This window comes from Phaethon aethereus, assembly GCF_964289735.1.
Source record: "Phaethon aethereus genome assembly, chromosome: Z".
Classification (NCBI taxonomy): Eukaryota; Metazoa; Chordata; class Aves; order Phaethontiformes; family Phaethontidae; genus Phaethon; species Phaethon aethereus.
Window position 1 is genome coordinate 67,496,676 of NC_138577.1, and position 20,357 is coordinate 67,517,032.

The 20,357-nt window shown below is 39.0% G+C and overlaps 1 protein-coding gene across 1 annotated transcript; it reads right to left on the reverse strand.

The window, feature by feature from the left end:
- Window positions 1-5,254: 5,254 nt before the first annotated feature.
- On the reverse strand, window positions 5,255-20,133 carry FEM1C (fem-1 homolog C; the record flags this gene model as incomplete). Its single annotated transcript, XM_082013142.1, has 2 exons — window positions 5,255-6,564; window positions 19,590-20,133. The coding sequence occupies 2 exons, from the start codon at window positions 20,131-20,133 to the stop codon at window positions 5,255-5,257; spliced, it is 1,854 nt and encodes a 617-aa protein (XP_081869268.1).
- Window positions 20,134-20,357: the final 224 nt, after the last annotated feature.

Sequence of the window (20,357 nt, forward strand, 5' to 3'; positions counted from 1 at the left end):
GCTTAGGCAACCAGCAGACACTTCTAGACGAAAACATCTATCATCATCTGCAACTGCAGAGGGATGAATAATGATGTAAGTGATCCTTTCCGGTTCTTCCCTTTCCTAATTAAGAGAATCTATAGTCAATTCATTAAAGCCATCTGTGTGACAATTATCTTACTGTGAAAGCTCTGGATCAGTTTTCCTCATCCAGAACCTCATCTTTTCTGATGCTGTTTGTAACTGATTAGGCCTAAATCTAAAATTTCTCTGAAGCGTACAATGCCTTTAAGTATAGGATTGTGACTACTATGCCTAACTATAAAGACCTTCTGAAATTACAATGGCAATATTCTTCAAAGTTTTCCATTCTCTAGCTGCCTTTAATAAGGATCTTCTCATACTTCTTCTCTCACCCTTGGAGTATTCTATTCCTTTGTTTTTTTAAACTGTACATGCAATAGACTGCAAAAGCTTTAAGAAGAAAATTAATTTAACTTTCTTGAAAAAGTGTCTATTGCTTACTTCTTACAAGGTCGTGCTGATTATTTTTATGCTAAAAAAAAAATAAACTACACCTACTATGTTTCCACAGCATTAATAGCACAACTAACCGCATTTTCTAGAAACTGGGAAAACAATGTCTCCCTGTATCATCCAGTTTAAGTCTTTTCTTTACTATTACTCACTACCAGAATTTAAAGGCTTGGCAGGACCACCATTTCACAGAAAGATAATGAAACATGACATTTTGTTTAAGGTACAACTCTTAACAACATGGAAGACTGAAGTCTAAAGCTGCAGCATTCACATTTAACTATTTATACTCAACAGAAGGCTTACCAACCACTATTGCAGTAACCCTAAAGGAAACAGATATATAGACCCAGACAGGTGTTCTCCAAAACATATTTTTAATGTAATCTGCATTTGGAGCCTAAAGAGAGTAAGAGCAGAGAAATATGCTTGTTATTCCTTTTTTACATTACTGTTAAAGCTAAATTACTTCATGTAAAAAAGAAACTGCAGTATTTCCATACATGGAGCTAGCCCTGCATAGGAAGTCTTTGTGATAGAATGGAACACAAATACAACATTAGTTAAAACCAAACCAACAGCTTTTCATTCTGCCCTCACTGAGGGATCAACAGTCACTTTCACACTCAAAGTCAAGAGATACGAGCAGTCTAGCATGTCCCCCATCAACTTCCCCAAAATTACTTTGAAGCATTAAATACCAGTTGGCTTCATTGTAGTCACAGAAGATAGAAATTAGTGTTTTAGACTACATACTGGCATTTGTCAATATCTTAGAGTACAACAGGCTTTCCACTCTATATTTCAAAGCACAAGGAAGCTATTTCAAGAGCTATTGCCACTATCACCTTGCAGTTGACATAAAACTGAGGAGAGACACATGCTCTCCTCATAAGGTTCTTACCTTTTATAAATCCTCCTGTAAGGATTTTGCTATAGTACTCTATTCTTTTTGTAAAGTAGTGTTTTGTAAGAATGGAAAGAAGTAAATTTTAACCAGTTGCAAAACAGTTGTTAAAAGAGAGCTCTTCAGGGACTTAGGAAATACACAAAATTACTTCCTATCTAGGGACTGTTGTAAAGTATATATGGAAAACTAGCCACACTGTTGCCTTGCATTTCAGAAAGTGTCTTTATACTGCACTTAACAAACAGAACAGAGACACCACAGAGAGCTGGAATCCTGTCACCAGCATCAGCGATACAAAAATAGGAATATAATTTGAGAATTTGGTAAGAAAAGCTTTTTTTTTTTTTTTTTTTTAAATGAGAACACTTTTCATCTTCCTGGTTGAAGTATTTCAGGTGAAACCCAAGACAATTAAAAGAAAGACTGCTTTGAGCATTTATCCCCTACCCCAAAAAATACAAGTTCAGAGGTCTCAACAAGCAAGGAGTTATCACTGTCTCTCAGGAGCCATACCTGTAAATTGTTTAATCCATTTTAAAGCCTGTTTCACCCCTGCAGGGCATACAATTTTTTCCCCCGCAGTGTTATCAACATTTTTCTGCGTTGGTAGCTCAGAAGCAACACATTTCACCAGAAAAAAAGCCCAAGTAGGAAGAAAAGTGAACAGGGAAAGAATGAGTTAAAAATATGACAAAAATAAAACAATTCTTTGTGTCCTGAATGGTCTTTAGTGCCTTGTCCTTACCACAGTTTGAGTCCAGCTAGCAACACTACTGCATTTAGCATCAACATGTTTCACTAAAATAAACTTATTTCGACCTCTGAATGAGTAACAAGATTAAGAATAATTCTGGTCCAGAAAGTTGGTATCTATACAGAAGTGAAGACAAAACTGTTTCAATCAGGGACTGAAGGGGCAAAACTGCTACCCATCAGCACTGGCCCTAGTGGCACATGCATCTCAGACAGGGCCTGCTGTCCCAACCCTCCCCCCCCCGCCCCCCCCAATGAGCAAATCCTGAACTAATCCCTAACACATTAACCAGCACAGGCTGTGTACCAATTTATTTTAAAATTAACAATAATTAAACAGGGTAATGTAAACATACAGGGCCAAATGGAAGGTGGTACTGAATGCATGAACTCATCCGCCTGGACACCTAAGTCCCAATACCTGGCAAGGTAAGAATTCAGCAGATAGCCTCATCACCATGAAAAATTAAATTCTGCACGGAGGTGATAGTTTTTAGGACTGATGCACATTGGTAGATACTTAGACAGAACTACATACAACAAATCAGTACATCATATTAAACTGGCTTGCTTTCGAAGACCAGCTAGCAGAATAAGCCTTCTTTGTAGCAATTTCACTAGATTTACATATATTTAATAGTGATATGCTTTACCTTTTGGGAATGTTTTCCACTCAAAAATTTGCTAACAATTTAGCAATTTTTAGATTGTATTTCTGGACTAATAATGTCCAACTCATTTTAAATAGGATATTTATATAAACAGGACAGTTACAAAGACAGAAATTTAAACTAAATACACCAAAGAGCAGTACAGATTCCAGAGTATAAAACTCTCAAAATCCAAAAATCCCCTTCTCTGTGATCTATAGAAAAAGAATTATTTTTATGACTTGAAGTATAAGGCAGATCATTTCTAGAATGGTGTGGTTTGTTGATTATTCCTACTTACAGAGTAGTAGAAAAGCACAAAAATAGTTTAAAAAAAATAAAAAAATCAAACTACATGTTCTCACAAATGACAGCTTGGGTGGCATGTGCTTTAATCATTAAAAATCAGAAAATTTTAGCCAATTGAATAGGAATTTACTCCTGTGTGTTTGCAAGAGAAAGTAACAGGTTTCCTCATTCTCGTAATTTCATACAATGTAGATGTGGCATGGGACTAATAGGTGAAAGTTGCTTGAAAATACAGAGTCTGAAAGTGGCAAAGCACAAACAGCATTGCTTTCAACACCCCTTTGCTTAAAAACATCCCTGTATTTTTCCCAAGAATGGCTAAGCTAGTAGGCAGTATGCTGTATGCTAACAGGAACCCTGAAACAGCACGAAAGCAAGGAAGAACTATTCTTATATGCTCCCAAGACACATTCTTCCTCAACTTAATTCACAAATGACAAAAATGTTATGACATCAACTTCAAAAATAAAGTATTAAGAGAGACGCTCCTAAAACAACTTAGCCTTTATCTAATTAATTTGGCTTCTAAATATCTCTATCACTGACAAAGGCCTAAATCAACTTTTTGATTTTCTGGAGCAAGAACCCCACAGGTACACTTACTGTCCACCACTGAAGTGAAACATCAAGTCAAAAATATCTGATATGCTAGACCACTGAACTTGCAAGTAAACAGTATTCTACCCAACAGAAATTAATTTCACTTTAAGGTATCTGCAGGGCTAATGTGCCATAACAAGTTCTACTATTAATCAACAGTAAAGTGCTGAATTATATTAATTACCTGAATCGCACTCACGTTTATGATTTTCATTTTTAGATTTCTTATCAAGTCAAAAGAGCCCTTTCTGTTGTAAAAGCTAAGCTGTTGTGCAAATATTATAAAAATAGGAACTTTAATTAGGAGCTATATATATACACAACAGAACTTCCGCTTTTTGTTAAGTACAGCTGACACAGCAGAGATGAAAGATCCATGCAAGTATTTATAAAGATACTCAACATGAAGAAAAAAGGACACTGTTACAGAATTTCCAATACCCTGGCAAACAGCCACTTACTATGTTATATTAGGTGATGTCTAGATCGGACTGATAAGCATCATGCCACCAACATGCTTTAGTTTCTTTTGTAGCTAAAGTTGATTTGTAGATTTTAAACTACGGCATACATTTGATCTATTTCTCATTAAAGTGTACCATTATGTCTGAGGTTAAACTTTGAGCAAACTTCACATCTAGTCACATAACCAGCACAAGCAAGACATTAGTGCAGAGAGGAAGGTGTCAGTTGTACACAATGAGGATTCTTCCCCCAACTGCACGATGCAATAGAATGATTTAAAGTTCAAGTGGACTATGATGAGAAAAAGTGGTATTTTCTTCTCCCAAATTTAGGACAAATTTCCAGAGGATCAAAAAGAACACAACCTCAGTTACACGAGTCAAAAAAGTCAAACCCAAGTTTGGAGAGCTGATAAATAACTCCAAAATTCATCATGCTATGAAGACAGCATTCTCAAAAGAGCTCCAAACAAACTGCAAAACAAAATTGGCATTCGAGTTGAAATTGGCCAAGTGCTGCATAGAAATATGCTCACACACAACAGTCATGTTTAAGCCAGTGCATAGAGAAGATAAAAGCACTTATGGTAGTTGCAAATGTTAACAAGTCCATACAACTAGTACAGTTTAGCAATGAGTCCATAGAAAAAGAACAGAGTAGAAATGCTCAAGCAAAACCAAGAAAAGATGACCTTCCAACTGTATAAAATCCACATAACAGTTATAGTAAAAAGGTATCAGTGGAAAACACTCAACTTAGAACCAAACACCCAACACGCAAATAAAACCAGAATTGACAAGCCTTTGGCAGACAATTTTAAGAGTCTAAATATGGCATTACATTTCTAAGTAATTCACAAAATATATTATATGGCATATTCATATTAAATACTGGGTAACCAACTCTGCAGATCTGATGCTAACAATGCTTTAGCCAATGACAGCAAGATAGAGCAAGCTAAGAGATCGCTGGTGTATCACAACAGTGCTCAAGGAAAATATCGTCACCAAGTCGTGCTTCAAAAACAGTACTCTGGGACTCCACACTATCATCTATGGAGCAAAACAAAATTCTCTAGTTTTTCAGGGATGTGCCCTGCGTAGTATATGTTATGATTCACTATTACACGAGCAGCAAGACACTGCAATGTAGTATGATTTATGGGCTGGATTAAATTTTTTGCTATTTCCTTCTCATCCAGCAGATCACTAGCAGTTTGTTTATGCAAGTTTGTGGCATCAAAGTGTGAACCTGACTTGATAAGAAGATTCATGATGTCCGGATGGTTGTTCAGTGCAGCAATGTGTAATGGACTGTTGTTATCAGAGTCTCTGACATTTACATCAGCACCACATTCCACCAAGATAGCAGTAACTTGCAGAGATGGGAATTTACAAACTGGGTAGCGACCTACACATGTAGTATTATTGTCAACAGCAAGATGAAGTGGACTGAAGTTATTCTTCCCTCTAGGCTGAAGTTTAATAAACCTGTAAATAGTCTGTTTCTTAAAATGCTCCTGTTCTGAGCTGCAAGGTACTTTCTCCAACAAGCAAATTAAATGCAAAATGATGGAAAGGGCTTTGTTCAGTTGTATTGGATCAGGAGGACTCTGGGTTTGTTTCATGGCCCGTTCTATTTCAAGAACGCTTTTGCACAGTATACCCATGAGATCATCAAATGTGACGGTAGTGCCTAGCAGGCCTTTTGCTCTATCCTGCAGCATGAAGGAGAAAAGTTCAGCAAATGATAGTAAACTGCTGGCTGTCATAGGGCTCAGTGGATCAAGATTGCTCTGTTGCATGTCCAAAGCGTATTTCCATAAGTTGATGCAACGCTTGAAGTTTCCAGAGTCTGCGTAGACAGCACCTCTGTATCTAATATAGTAGGATGTATCTGGGTGAGAAGGGCCAAGAATACGTTCTCTAATTAATAGTGCTTGCATTCTCATTTCATCAGGGTCTGCAATAAGATTTTCTAGCTCTTCTGAGGTGTTTACCTCTTTAGCATAATCATATGCCATAATTAGTGTTTGTGGCACAGGTTTGCTCAGGATATTAGTCCTATCACTGTATCTCATTTCCATAGCTCGCTTCCAGTATTTCAAAGCACCAAGCAGATCTCTCTTTTTGTCCACAAATGTTGCTCCTAGAAGTTCCAGAGCATTAATGCGCTCAGCCTTACTGGTCTGTACATGCTGGGTCAGAAAGTCCACGATATTTGTGTGGCCTGTCACGCTAGCCGACAGAAGGGGAGTCATTCCATAACCATCCTTTTCCATTTTAGCACAATACTTAAGAAGCATCTTCATGATCTCCAAACTTCCAGATTCCGCACAGTCATGTAACGCAGTGTTTCCTGCAAGACAAGAAACACAATTACACAAATTGTTACCAAATTATAGTCCAAACCCCACCACACTAATAGTTAAAAAAATTAGTTAAAAAATAGTTTAAAAACCTCAAACATTAACAGTTAAAAAAAATAGCTGTTTTGACATCTGTGGACTATGAAAGGTTCAGATGACAATTCAAAATATTCAAGACTGGATAAAATATCAAAGCTGCCAGGCAGTTACACAAATCAAAATGCTGGCTATTATTGCCTGAAAGAATTAAACATGTTTTAAGGACATTTTTGTCTCATTATTTAAACAAACAGAATTAAAACAGAGTTCTCCACTACATAAAAGCACAGGAACAGGCAATTCCTTTGTCTCAAAAGTCAAGCAAGCAGCGCACAAGACCAGCTTGACTGAACAGGGAACTCCTGGAGCTCAACAGAAAAAAGAAATTGTACGCTCTCTGGAAGCAAGGTCAGGCTTCGCAGGAAGACTACAGAACTGTGATTCGTATATGCAGGGAGAAGACACAAAAGGCCAAAGCTCAGTTAGAGTTGAAACTGGCCAGTGCTGTGTCAAACAACAAAGAAGGGCTTTTTTAAGTATGTTAATAGCAAGAGGAAAACTAAAAACATTGGACTGACAATTGTTGAAGATGGCCCACTGACTAATAGGGATAAAGAAAAAGCAGAGGCATTCAATGATTTTTTTGCCTCGGTCTTTAGTACTACTAATTGACCTTGGGCTGCCCAGTCCTCTGAGTGAGAGGACCCTGAGTGTGGGAACAGTGACTTTCCACTCGTAGACACTGAAATTCCAAGGCATCAGCTGTATCAGATGAAGGTTCACAAGTCCACGGGGCCTGATGGGATTCATCCCAAGGTACTGAAGGAGATGGTGGATGGCACAGCAGGACCCCTCTCAATCATCTACCAAAGGTCTTAGGAGTCTGAGGAGGTCCTTGCTGACTGGAAGCTAGCCAGTGCTATTCCAGTTTACCAGAAGGGCAAGAGGGAAGACCCAGGGAACTACAGACCTATTACTCTAACCTTGGTTACTGGAAAAATTATGGGAAAAGTTACACTGGGTACTACTGAAAGGCATTTAAAGAACAATAAAGTCATGAGGCACAGTCAACATACCCTTTTATGATAAGGTCACCTGCCTAGTGGATGAAGGGCAGGTGGCAGATGTAGTTTTTCTGGATTTTAGTGAGGCTTTTGATACCGTCCCTCACAGCATCCTTCTGGACAAGTTGTCCAACTGTGGGATTAGCAGGTACACGGTACACTGGGTGAAGAACTGGCTGAAGAACTGGCTGAAGGGCAGGTCTCAACAGGTTGTAGTGAATGGGGCTACATCTGGCTGGCAACTGGTCACCAGCAGTGTTCCTCAGGGCTCAGTTCTAGGGCCAGTTCTGTTCAATATATTTATCAATGATCTAGATGCAGAAGTTGAATGCACCATTAGCAAGTTTGCTGACGATATCAAACTGGGAGATGCTGTTGACCCTCTCATGGGGCAAGAGGCCTTGCAGAGGGATCTAGACAGATTGGAACATTGGGCAATCATCAATAATATGAAATTCAACAAGAACAAATGCTAGATTGTGCACCTGGGATGGAGTAACACCAGGCACAAGTATAAATTGGGAGAGGAGTGGCTGGAGAGCAGCCCTGCAGAAAGGGATGTGCGGTGCTGGTTGACAGCAGGCTCAACAGGAGTCAGTCGTGTGCCTTGGCAGCCAAGAGGGCAACCCGCATCCTGGGGTGCATCAGACACAGTATGACCAGCCGGTCAAAAGAGGTGATTGTCCTGCTGTATTCAGCATTGGTGCAGCCTCAGCTTCAATACTGTGTGCACTTCTGGACCCCACAATTTAAGAAGGATGTGAAGATCCTTGAATGCATCCAGAGGAGGGCAACAAAGATGGTGGAAGGGCTAGAAGGCATGTCCTGTGAGGAGTGTTTGAGGACTCTGGGTTTGTCTAGATCAGAGCAAAGGAGCCTGAGGGGCAACCTCATCTTTCTACAGCTTCCTGAGGAGGTGTAGTAGAGAGGGAGGTACTGAGCTCTTCTCCCTGGGATCCAGTGACAGAACATGTAGGAATGGCTCAAAACTGCTCCAGGGGAGGTTCAAACTCGACACTAGGAAGCATTTCTTTATCGAGAGTGCAGTCAAACACTGGAACAGGCTTCCTAGAGAGGTAGTTGATCACACAGAATCACAGAATCATTAAGGTTGGAAAAGACCTTTAAGATCAAATCCAACCATCAAAGGCATCATTACCTAACAGGCTGTAATTAAGTTCTGATCCAAAATTGTATTTTAAAAACCTGTCAGTGTTTAAGAGGCATTTGGACAATGCCCTTAATAATTTGATTTAACTTTTGGCTTGCCCTCAAATGGTCAGGCAGTTGGACTAAATGATCACTGTAGGTCCCTTTCAACTGAACTGTTCTATTCTAGAAGGGATTTGTATCTGCTTTCAAGTATGAAACAGAAACTTAAGCTTGCTGTGTCCATGTTGTTACACTTTTCTTCCCTTGTCAAATTTCCCTTCCTCCCTATCTCCAGCAATGATTAAAAAATAATGAGAGCTGTATGAAAATTAAAGCTGGGCTAACTCAACATTGGCTTTATTTGCCTCTACACTACACCTCTTCCTCCGTCTGTCTGCCAACCCTTTTGATTTACGTGTTTTGAGGTAATAATTGTATGCAACGTAAAATACAATCCATCACAACAGGCTGGCCCTTCATCTCAGCTGGGGCCTTTGAGACTGCCCATATGTTCTGAGGGAGCTGGATATTTTTGTCAAGCACACGTATATACCCAGACAAACTATTCTTAATGCTTTCTTAGGTCTTTATCCTGAAGTCCCACATTAATCCCTCCACTCCTCTGGTTCCTCTGGTTAAGATTCCCAAAACTGAGAAGAAAAAAATGCCTTCAACACACAGCTGTCTATAACTACCTTATAATTTACACGCAGATTATTTCTCATTAGCATGACATTGCACAGTTTTTTACTTAAAGACACTCCGGTTCTAACACAATGTGTGGAAATTTCTAGTAAGCACTTGTGGCACCTGTTTGAAAACGCTATTCACAGAAAATTGGAAAGCAAGCATTGGACACCTCGGTTTAAATATTTAACTATTAGATGAAAATTTGGCTTAACTTCAAATATGAGCACTTCACTAGAGGAGAAGGAAAAAGATGGAGACAAACTCTCCTGGTCCCCTTCCAACACAACAAAGTCTTTTATGTGGTTGACTGCTTTTAAACTTACACAATTTAAATTTACCTTGCTCTTTATAATATATTACAGAATCACAGAATCACTAGGTTGGAAAGGACCTTTAAGATCATCAAGTCCAACCATTAATCCAGAACCACCATGTCCCCTAAACCATGTCCTGAAGCGCCACATCCACACGTTTTTTGAACACTTCCAGGGATGGCGACTCTACCACCTCCCTGGGCAGCCTGTTCCAATGCCTGACCACCCTCTCAGTGAAGAAATTTTTCCTAATATCCAATCTAAACCTCCCCTGGCGCAACTTGAGGCCATTTCCTCTTGTCCTATCACTAGTTACTTGGGAGAAGAGGCCAACACCCTCATCGCCACAACCCCCTTTCAGGTAGTTGTAGAGAGCGATAAGGTCTCCCCTCAGCCTCCTCTTCTCCAGACTAAACAACCCCAGTTCCCTCAGCCACTCCTCATAAGACTTGTGTTCCAGACCCCTCACCAGCTTCGTTGCCCTTCTCTGGACACGCTCCAGCACCTCAACATCCTTCTTGTAGTGAGGGGCCCAAAACTGAACACAGCATTCAAGGTGCGGCCTCACCAGTGCCGAGTACAGGGGCACAATCACTTCCGTACTCCTGCTGGCCACACTATTCCTGATACAGGCCAGGACGCTGTTGGCCTTCTTGGCCACCTGGGCACACTGCCGGCTCATATTCAGCCGGGTGTCAACCAGCACCCCCAGGTCCCTTTCCGCCGGGCTGCTCTCCAGCCACTCCTCCCCAAGCCTGTAGCATTGCATGGGGTTGTTGTGGCCGAAGTGCAGGACCCTGCACTTGGCCTTATTAAACCTCATACAGTTGGCCTCTGCCCATCGATCCAGCCTGTCCAGATCCCTCTGCAGAGCCCTCCTACCCTCCAGCAGATCAACACTCCCACCCAGCTTGGTGTCATCTGCAAACTTACTGAGGGAGCACTCGATTCCCTCATCCAGATCATCGATAAAGATATTGAACAAAACCAGCCCCAGAACCGAGCCCTGGGGAACACCGCTTGTGACCAGCTGCCAGCCGGATTTAACACCATTCACCACAACTCTCTGGGCTCGGCCATCCAGCCAGTTCCTCACCCAGCGAAGAGTTAACCTGTCTAAGCCATGAGCCGCCAGTTTCTCCAGGAGAATGCTGTGGGAGACGCTGTCAAAGGCTTTACTGAAGTCCAGGTAGACAACATCCACAGCCTTTCCCTCATCCACTAGGCGGGTCACCTGGTCATAGAAGGAAATCAGGTTGGTCAAGCAGGACCTGCCTTTCATGAACCCATGCTGGGCACCCGAAACTCTCTCTTAAATCAAGATTCACAAAGCTAAATCCAGTTCATACAATGTCAGGTGATTTTCAGTCTTTAATACCTTAGGCGATCTTTATCACTAATAGAGAACATTAAGTCAGTTATAGGTCTGACCACACTACAGTCTCTACCAAGACCAATAAAATTTCCAATCGCAGAAACAGAGATTTTATCCAAATGTAGGTGGATTAAAAAGTTTGGCGAATCTGGCATGCATATTTTATCAGCTATAATTCCCTCTGTCCTTATCACATGTCACAGACCAGAAAACTATCGATACCTCAATATTGAGGAGCACAGACCTTTAAATTCCCAAGATATAAAGGTGTCAAAAGCAGACCTTACCAGTACACATACATCATAAATCTTCTTGCTGTGCAGAAGAAAACATAGTTAAAATGCAACTACAGTGGTCAATCCAGAACTAAAGACTGTCTGGCTCCTCAGACCATCTGTACTTCTGCACTTAGAGATGAGGGCAAAAACAGCTGCATCTGCGTGTTGGCTGAGCCACCAGTTAATATAGCCATTTCAGGGTGTATAGAAGTCCATATACTGTCCTTGACAGCAGAACTCTGAAGCACTGGAATTGGCACCTATTTTCTACATTCAGGTTAATATTTTTAAGATACTTAAAAAGTCATAACATAAAATCATATTAAAAACAAATAAGCCAAAAGGTATTAGTAACACCAAAGTTTTTACTATTACTTCACAACTACTAATATACATTCTGCTGGCTTTGACAACAGGATCAATGGCGGCTATTCATATTACACACTGTAGATCCATTGCCTTATAATGCTGCTCTTGACACTCTTTTATCAATTGCCAGGCATATATGCTATGACACTTTAATACTGAAAAAGTCCACACGAATTAAGCTTAGCCATTGTCTGGGTAAATTCAGGTCCAATCCAACAGTCTGTATGTCATTAATTTACAATGCAGCTATGCAAAAGATGTGGAAATATGCTTAAGACTCCAAGGAATTTCACTACTCTGTCCAAATAGATTCCTTTTAATTTAATTTTTTAAAAATTGTTTTTTTAATTCATATTACAATTACTGACTTACGCTTAAACAGCTGTTACTGACAGCATATCAGAAGTAGTGTAATTTTTTAATCTATTTATATTGTAATAGCCCTTCAATTTAAAATAACCAGTTATTTTAAGCCATGTACAAACAAATAAAGGAAGCCCATCACCACTACTTTTTAGTGGCTGCACCTCACTTAAATGACTGCATGGCACAGGTGGAGCAGTGGGAAGGATACCATGTAAAAACCAAGTTTCCACAGGGTAAAAGTGGGCACAGGTAGACTGATAGCTCAGTCCAGGCTCCCAGCTTAAAAAAAACCCATAAACCCAAACCTTAAGAAATAAGAAGATCACCAATCATCTACACCTAGCAAGTATCAAGTGTTAAATTTAAGGAAGAGCTTGAAAGAAAACACTGCAGTGGTTTTAATATCTATTCAAAGTCTATGTTCCACATATTGGCCAGGAATTGAACAGTTCAAATAAGTATGGCAAATCAACCATATATTCTGTGAATCAACTCATCCATTTCAAAACCAGGATACTGTCTATAGTGACAGGAATAAACAGTGGCTGAACACAATTCAGCAGTTAATTCATTTTTTGTAACATTATGTATTCAGTAACAAACTGAAAATCTACATTATATCTACTGCTGTATTAAAGAGGAAAAAGGCTCAAAATAAGTAAAAATTGAAAGTCATTCTCTTTGATAAGCAGTTTTCGAAGGGACGCATACAAAGATGTTGGTCAAATTAAATTACTTTTAAAGGTGTGAATGATTATTTCAAAATAGGTTTAATAATATTTTCTTAATCCATTTTTCATTACAAAATTATTTGCAGAAATTTAATCACATATAGAAAATAGCTAATATTAAAACAACATGAAAGGTTTATTATTCTTGCATGGAAATAAAATTGGACTGGAAAGGTTTGGTAGTCACGGTATTTCTCTGTTAGAAAGTGAGTGCCACTATACTGTATTGCTAATACTGCTAACAAAGCATTTCTATCTGTACAAAACTTTACTATTCACATTACCTAATAACTTCCTCTAATTAAAAACAGCAACAAAGAAATGGAGTAACCCCGCCTCCAGTCCTTCCAAATCTTGCAAAAACTAATGAAGGAAAAAGGTATGGTCAGCTGACCACAGCTGCATGTTTTATGCCTTTGTTACAGTCCTTCTTTAAAAGTGGTATGAATATTACACAAACACTTCACATATCAGAGAACTAATTCTCTAACTATCCAGTGTTACCAAAAGCTTATCGAAGTGGGGGTGGGCATTCAAATTCATAATGAGGACATGTCTTTCTGTCAGAAGCAAATGATTCCCAAAATAGACTGGTAGCTTGTGACATGGGAATGAAAGAAAATGAAATAATGACACAGAAAGTGATCTGACTTGATTTGCAACCCATTAAGTACACCTACTTCCTAATACTTACAAAATGCTTGATCAAATTTCTGGGTAGTAAAATTTATATTAAAATTTAGTATCTATCTGATTTCATATCCAACATCTTTAAGCTTAATAGAAAGAAAGATAGATTTCATTTAAATGACTGACCAGTATGTAAAATTAACAACACATCTATATTTCTCAGTCTTACAGATGAAATCAATCACTTTTATAAAGTGAAGTAATATTGATTTTTTTGCCTAGCAGAGCACTTGAAGTAAGTAAGCGTTCCAAGAGTTTTACTGATTAAAAGAAGTATTGGTACATACATTACAAATATGGACAGTACACAAGAAAACTGCTATACATCTCTATGCTTAGTATGCATGACAAAGAAAAACTAAAGGTATACCTTCCTTTTAAGAAGTAAAAATTGCAAAGAACTAATAATCTCAACAAGTTATTTTAATCTAGTTTCCATATGCTGTAAGAGAATCATTGCTCTCTTGCTCACCAGTACTTTCACAAGAACTTGTATTATCAAGATTACCAATACAAAGCATGCTGTTAATCATTTCAACATAAACTCCTTTTTAGTTGAGCTTCAAGAATTTATTTCTTTAAACTCTATCTTCCTTATTTTATTTATAGACATGCCTACCGAAGTTCAGTTTCCAGACAGTGTCACACACAAAATAGCTACAAAATGCAGTGCACTGTGCCATGTATTACTGACCAAAAAAGGGAACAAAAAAAAAAACAACCCAGAAAACCCACACAAAAAGGACACACAACACCACTTTTAGAGCAAGGGTTTGTTCACAAGGGGAAAAAAAGAAAGGAGAAAAAAGAGAAAGGAAGCTTTGTTTTGTTTTGTTTTGTTTTTTGTTTGGTGTCTGTGTTCCGTGTCCCATCCCGTGTCTCATCCCCCCCAATGAATCTTGGCAAGCATACAAGACAAAAAACCTCAGAAGAGAACAAACCTGTCAGACTCCTTAATGTTTACTGCAAGAGAAAGTTACTTATTTTTAATGCATACAAAACCACAGTGATCAAGATTCACATTCATCACAGAGTGTGAATCTTGCTAATTCCCCTATTTCTCGGTCTGCCAAGTCTATAAAAGTTTTCCCCTTACCAGCAGGTTTGAGTCTTATACTTTCCAGTACTCCACAAAAATGACAATACTGAAATAGCACTAGCCCTTGATACAGTACTACTTTATGTATAATCTTGATACAGTACACATAGACACTGAGGTCTTCATGCTTTTATACTTTCCAAAATGAGGAAGCAGAGTCAACAAGCCTTGTCCTCCACATTATTTTACAAACCTAATCAAATCCTATGCCAGTGGAATCTAAGAACAACAAGATTTTCAATCATAGCTTTATTTTTGCATTTTCAAAATATGCGAGTCCCTCAAACTGCTACAGTAGTATAGAGGATCATAAACGCCAAAGAATCAGGGCTTACAACTAAACATTCCTGTGCAGATCGCAAGAGACACCTAAAGGAACACCTCATCCAGCAGTTCTTATGAAATTTTCTACTACTCGGGAGAAGAAAAAGTAATCTTTTGGCTAGCAGATGAGTCTGCTAACAACAGAGGGACAGAGTTAGTTAAGACCACTAGTAAAAACCACAAATACCACCTTGAAGAGAAAGAGACCACATACCAAGCAGCTGCACAATGGCAAACTTACAAGTCCTGTTCAGAAAAAAATCTGCCTTTCAAGTAGGTATTTTGGAAGAGAGTCCTTAGTCCCTGCGTCATTACATTCAGAGCACCCTGGCTATCAGGATCTGCGTACTTTACCTATAATTTAACTCATTAATTGCAGAAGGGAAGGGAATGAATCTCCATTATTGCAGCAGGTCTGGTGGAAGAGGATAAAGCGCAACACAAATTATCAAAATGTTCATTGCCAATTTTCAAAATGCAAGTGTCCTGTCTGGTGTTAGAAGTATAAGATCCCTTTAAAACAGTCTGCAAAATAATTTTATTGGGGCAATAATGTGAAATTTTTTGTTTTAAATATAAAATCCAACAAACACAGCCCAAGGTATATCTGCAAGAGAGCCCAAACCTGTAATTTGAAGGCCCAAAGACTGCTACCACTCGAATTACAAAAGTAAGCATTTCCGTCCCTACCCATAGCAGCCAAACGAAGACTGTGCACAGAAACACATCAGTGTAACACTGTATCCAGTGTTATCACGAACCCAGAGGTCTATTCTGAACTTGGTAAGGGAGCACCACTCTTAACAACTGATCACGGGCAGGCTTCGCAATGCAGCAGAACAGAAAACTGCATGCAGCCAACACACACCGAACATCTTCCTCGTCCAGCACACAGGTAGGTGTGCTTCACTTCAGGTTTAGTTCCAGGGTTCTACTTCCTCTGAAAAAACTCAGGTTTCTGCTATGCTAGCATTATCCACACCACTCCTGCTGTTAAGAGCAGCATGAAAGCTTTAAGATCTTTAAGTTTTAAGAGGTTTTGCTTTTGTTTCTGAAAAAAAAAAAACAAAAAACCACCACACAACTTTACATTTGAGATATTATTATATCCCAGTAAAACTTATTAAGCTTTGTTATTTTTAATCTGCAGTTTCTTAAAACATCAGTAATATACTGGAGAAGCCTCTGAATTAGGAAGACAGTGATGAATTAACTCACTTTTTAAATGTTGTTTTGTCTGCTTTTTGCTTTTCTACAAAAAAAGATATCTAAAGATATCCTTGCCATTTTCCACAATTCTAAGAGGAAAAAAATGCACCCTTCTTACCCCAGGTATCAGTTTTTCGCCCTCACTAACACTGTTCCTGTAACATAAAGCATTTTTTAAAAAGTCCTTTTTTTACAGTTGTGTTGCCTATGTGCGTCATAAAAATTTGGGGAAACTGTGAAAGTTCAGATCTGCAAAACAGAAGGAACAAAGACAACTAAAGGCTTGTACTTTAAATGCAGAACCATTGGCCACCTTTCACATTATAGCACTTCTCTGCCCCAAACATCTTGTTACTTCCGTCTTCACCACCATCTCCTGTGAGACAGTGCCAGACCTACACATTACCTCAGTGTAGCACCTTACCTGAGTCATACTCTTAAGTCTTTATGTATATCTTTAGTAATTTCCTAGCCATACTATTGCACTTCCACAACTGTCTTTCAAGAACCTCTGTATTCTGAATTTCCATAGTCCAAAACGTGGTTGTGGGATTCTGCCTGTATTTTAGAAGCAGGATTTCACCACACATTTTCATCTGTTGTTTCACACCCTGCCTCAGTTGTCACCCTGACTTTTAGATGCCTGTGAAGTTACCTGCTTTCTCATATCGAAGTGCTTAGATTTTTCCTTGGAACTGTCAACACTTCCAAAACATTTTCATATCTTTCCCAGCTGTAGATTTTCCTGGTTTTTAAAATATGAATAAAGTTCTACCTTGCAATATGAAAATCCAGTGGAAAAACACATGGAATAGTTAAAGTAATTTCTCCCCACCTCCTCCCCTCTGCCATGGTTTTAAGAATAATGTCTGGAAAAGAATCTATAGTAATCTCCCACAACAGCACCTCTACTGAAGGTATCATTGTTTTGTTCTTACAGGGAGTGTTGTAATTTTAAATGAAGCAAAATTTGTAGTAACTAAAGCTTTTACAACTTTCACAGAGCAGTAGGCTTCTCCGTACATGTCCCAGGAAGGGGCCTATCTAAAAAGACTTCAGATACAAGGATAGCAACAACTTTTACTATTCAAGAGCAGAGCACTCAAGTTCTCTGCATCTTCCTGCTACAAGCACAGACACCCTCTGTCAACAGTTTAGTACACAGCAGGGAGGAGTAGAAACTGAAAACAAAACACTGAGGCTTTGAGGTGGAACATGACAATGTAGAATGAATCTTACTGAAAATACTAATTTGGAAATTAATAGCCACTGAGCATTCTTGTCCCTGCTCACTGCAGCGGGGTTGGACTAGAAGACCTTAAAAGGTCCCTTCTAACCCAAACTATTCTATGATCCTATGATTCTTGCAAAACAAAGTTGAGAAGGTTAGTTTTTGAGCCTCAGCCACTGCAATACCCAGTTTTGCTCAGTTCTGCCTTTCCACTGCTGACTTTCACTTTCAGGGCTTACAGTGCTTTCTTTCACTCCTCCTTTACCTCACCACTGCTTATTAAATAACTTCAGAGGTCAGACTGCTTTAAGATCCCAATAAGAAGTTGAATGCTCCTGTCATATCAGAGGGAATTTCCACAGACAAAAAGGGATGCCATACTTGACTGATAGATATTATGTACACACTTGCATTTGTACACATGGCAACTCAAAGTATAAAATTAGTTTTAATGAGCTAAAACATATCCAATCCGACTTTTTAAAAAAATTAATTTACGTAAGGATCAGTTATACCTTATGAACCTTTGCTCATGTGCCTAGTTGCAAGTCACACAGAAACTAAAGGAAGCAGAGGGAGGAAGAAACTAAGATCATAGAGAAACTGAAAGCCCCGAGAAAATCCTCAGGAGTGCATGGCTGTCACTAAGTCATTTAAACAAAGACAAATAACATTTACTAGTAAAGTAAGGCCTACTCCACCAACACAAAATAAGGGGGAAGAGCTGCAGAGAGATATCTTTTCCCGTGTTACATCAGGTATTTAACAGCGCTGCTCTGTTTGTGCTGACCATATAAACAGATTGGTTTATAACTAAAAAACTTTATATTTAGCTTGTCATTCCAAGAACGCTGTCTAGAAAAAAATGACATTTTTATCCTATCACAAGTCCATGATGATTCATAAGCAACCTTAAATACTTACAAAGGAAGATTTATTTTGCTCTGCCCACCTCTATGACAAATCTGTAGTTTAGCTTTCCTTACATTAAACCCACATATCTGCATGATTTGCTGAAAAAAAGGCACATTTAACTGAACAGCTTCTGCAAAGATTACTCTTATATTTGGCATTTACGAGTATTATACAATAATCTAGACACAGAGTATGCTTTAACAGAAAGAACTGTATAGTATACTGTTACAAATGTAATTAGCCAGAAAGAGGCAGTGGAAGTATTGCACTACAAAAAGGGTTATTAGCAGATTAGTAACATACATATAAAAAAAATAGTGGCTGAAACACAATCCTGGCTCAGTGACCTAAAAATTAACTGTAACCTGCAATAACTGGCATGCTTTTCAGGCAAATATCACACCCACATACAAGTTTGAGATGTAATAAAAAACCCAGTGGCTAAACCAAGAGGTCCACATAATTATGATCCCAGCAAAACCAACAGAAATCTCCACTTTGAACAGTAACACCAGAGTAATTGTAAACAGATACAGTGATCTGTGCACCACTGGAAGTCCTTCTACTGGGATCACAGTCAACCCGTAGTTTCATTTCTTTAATCCTAATATATGGTTTTGTATACTAACACTGAAAACAGGTCCAAAATTATTCAAAAATTTGGAGGGACAGGAGGGTGAAGAGCAAAGTGGTTATCCGTTCCTAATGTTGAAAAAATTTTCCTCCTTTATGCATCTTTCCTTGTACCAGCCTTATTGTCACAGGTCAGTTATGTACAGCATATCTGGTTTGTTAAGACACAGTACGAAAAACAAGACTATATGCTGGTATATTTGAGTGTGTTGCTACGCCAACTGACTACAAAGAGCGGTTCTCAGCAAGTTTCTTAGCTTTTTGCACATGCATAAATGTGACCTTTCATATGACTCTTTAAAAATTAGGGGTTTAAGATTAAAATGTATCAATTTAGAGTGAAATTATACAAACCGTGTTAACAAAGGCCTAAGTTTAAAAAAAAAACAAACAGTAAAAACATAGCTAAATACACTTTATGTCTTACTCATCCACTTTATGAGACTAGAAGAATATTTTTGAATGTTAGCTTCCTAAAAAAGGGTAAATGAGTAACTTTACCCTTTCTCACATGGAAAGTGAGAAAATTAACTTACCTTTAACACTTTTCCTGTTAACATCAGCTCCTTTTTCAAGTAAATACTGAGCAATTTCTTTGTGGCCTTTGTAACACGAGATCATCAAGCATGTATGCCCATGACGGTTTGATACTTCCAGGTCTGCTTTGTGCTCCACAAGGTATTTTACTATTTCTAGGTGGCCATCAAAACAGGCAGCTCTAAGCGGCGTTGAATTTGTCAGAGTTGTATTGTTGACAGAGGCACCATGATCCAACAGGCACTGAACCACCTTCAAGTGGCCAGCTGCCGATGCTGCCCATAATGGCGGAGCCCCCTCAATGGTCTCACCATCAAAATTCACCGAACCACCAACTTCTATCGAAGCAGAGCAATGGTCCAACAAGTATTCCACCATGTCAAGGTGGCCATAACGGGCTGCCATCAGAAGTGGTGTGGCCCCATTGGTTTTCTCTGACATCAGTAGGGCCACCTCTTCTCTTGTTTTGCTTGCCAGTAACTTGGAAAGGAGCCGCAACTTGCCATCACGAGCTGCATTGAACACTGCTGTCTTTAGATCCATTTAGTCTGTACCTCTCTGCTTCTTGAAGGATACACGCCTGTCTTTTTCAGAGACTAAAGCTCACTGGCAATGTCCAGACCGAACAGAATGTCCCCAGCTTCTTCTCAGATCTGTTTCATCTAGATGCGACAACATGGAGACTCTGAACAAGGTCCTGACAAAGCACAGGCTGTGCCTGTTATAAATCTGCAAGAGAAAGAATTCTGAACGTTTTCGCCTCCTAC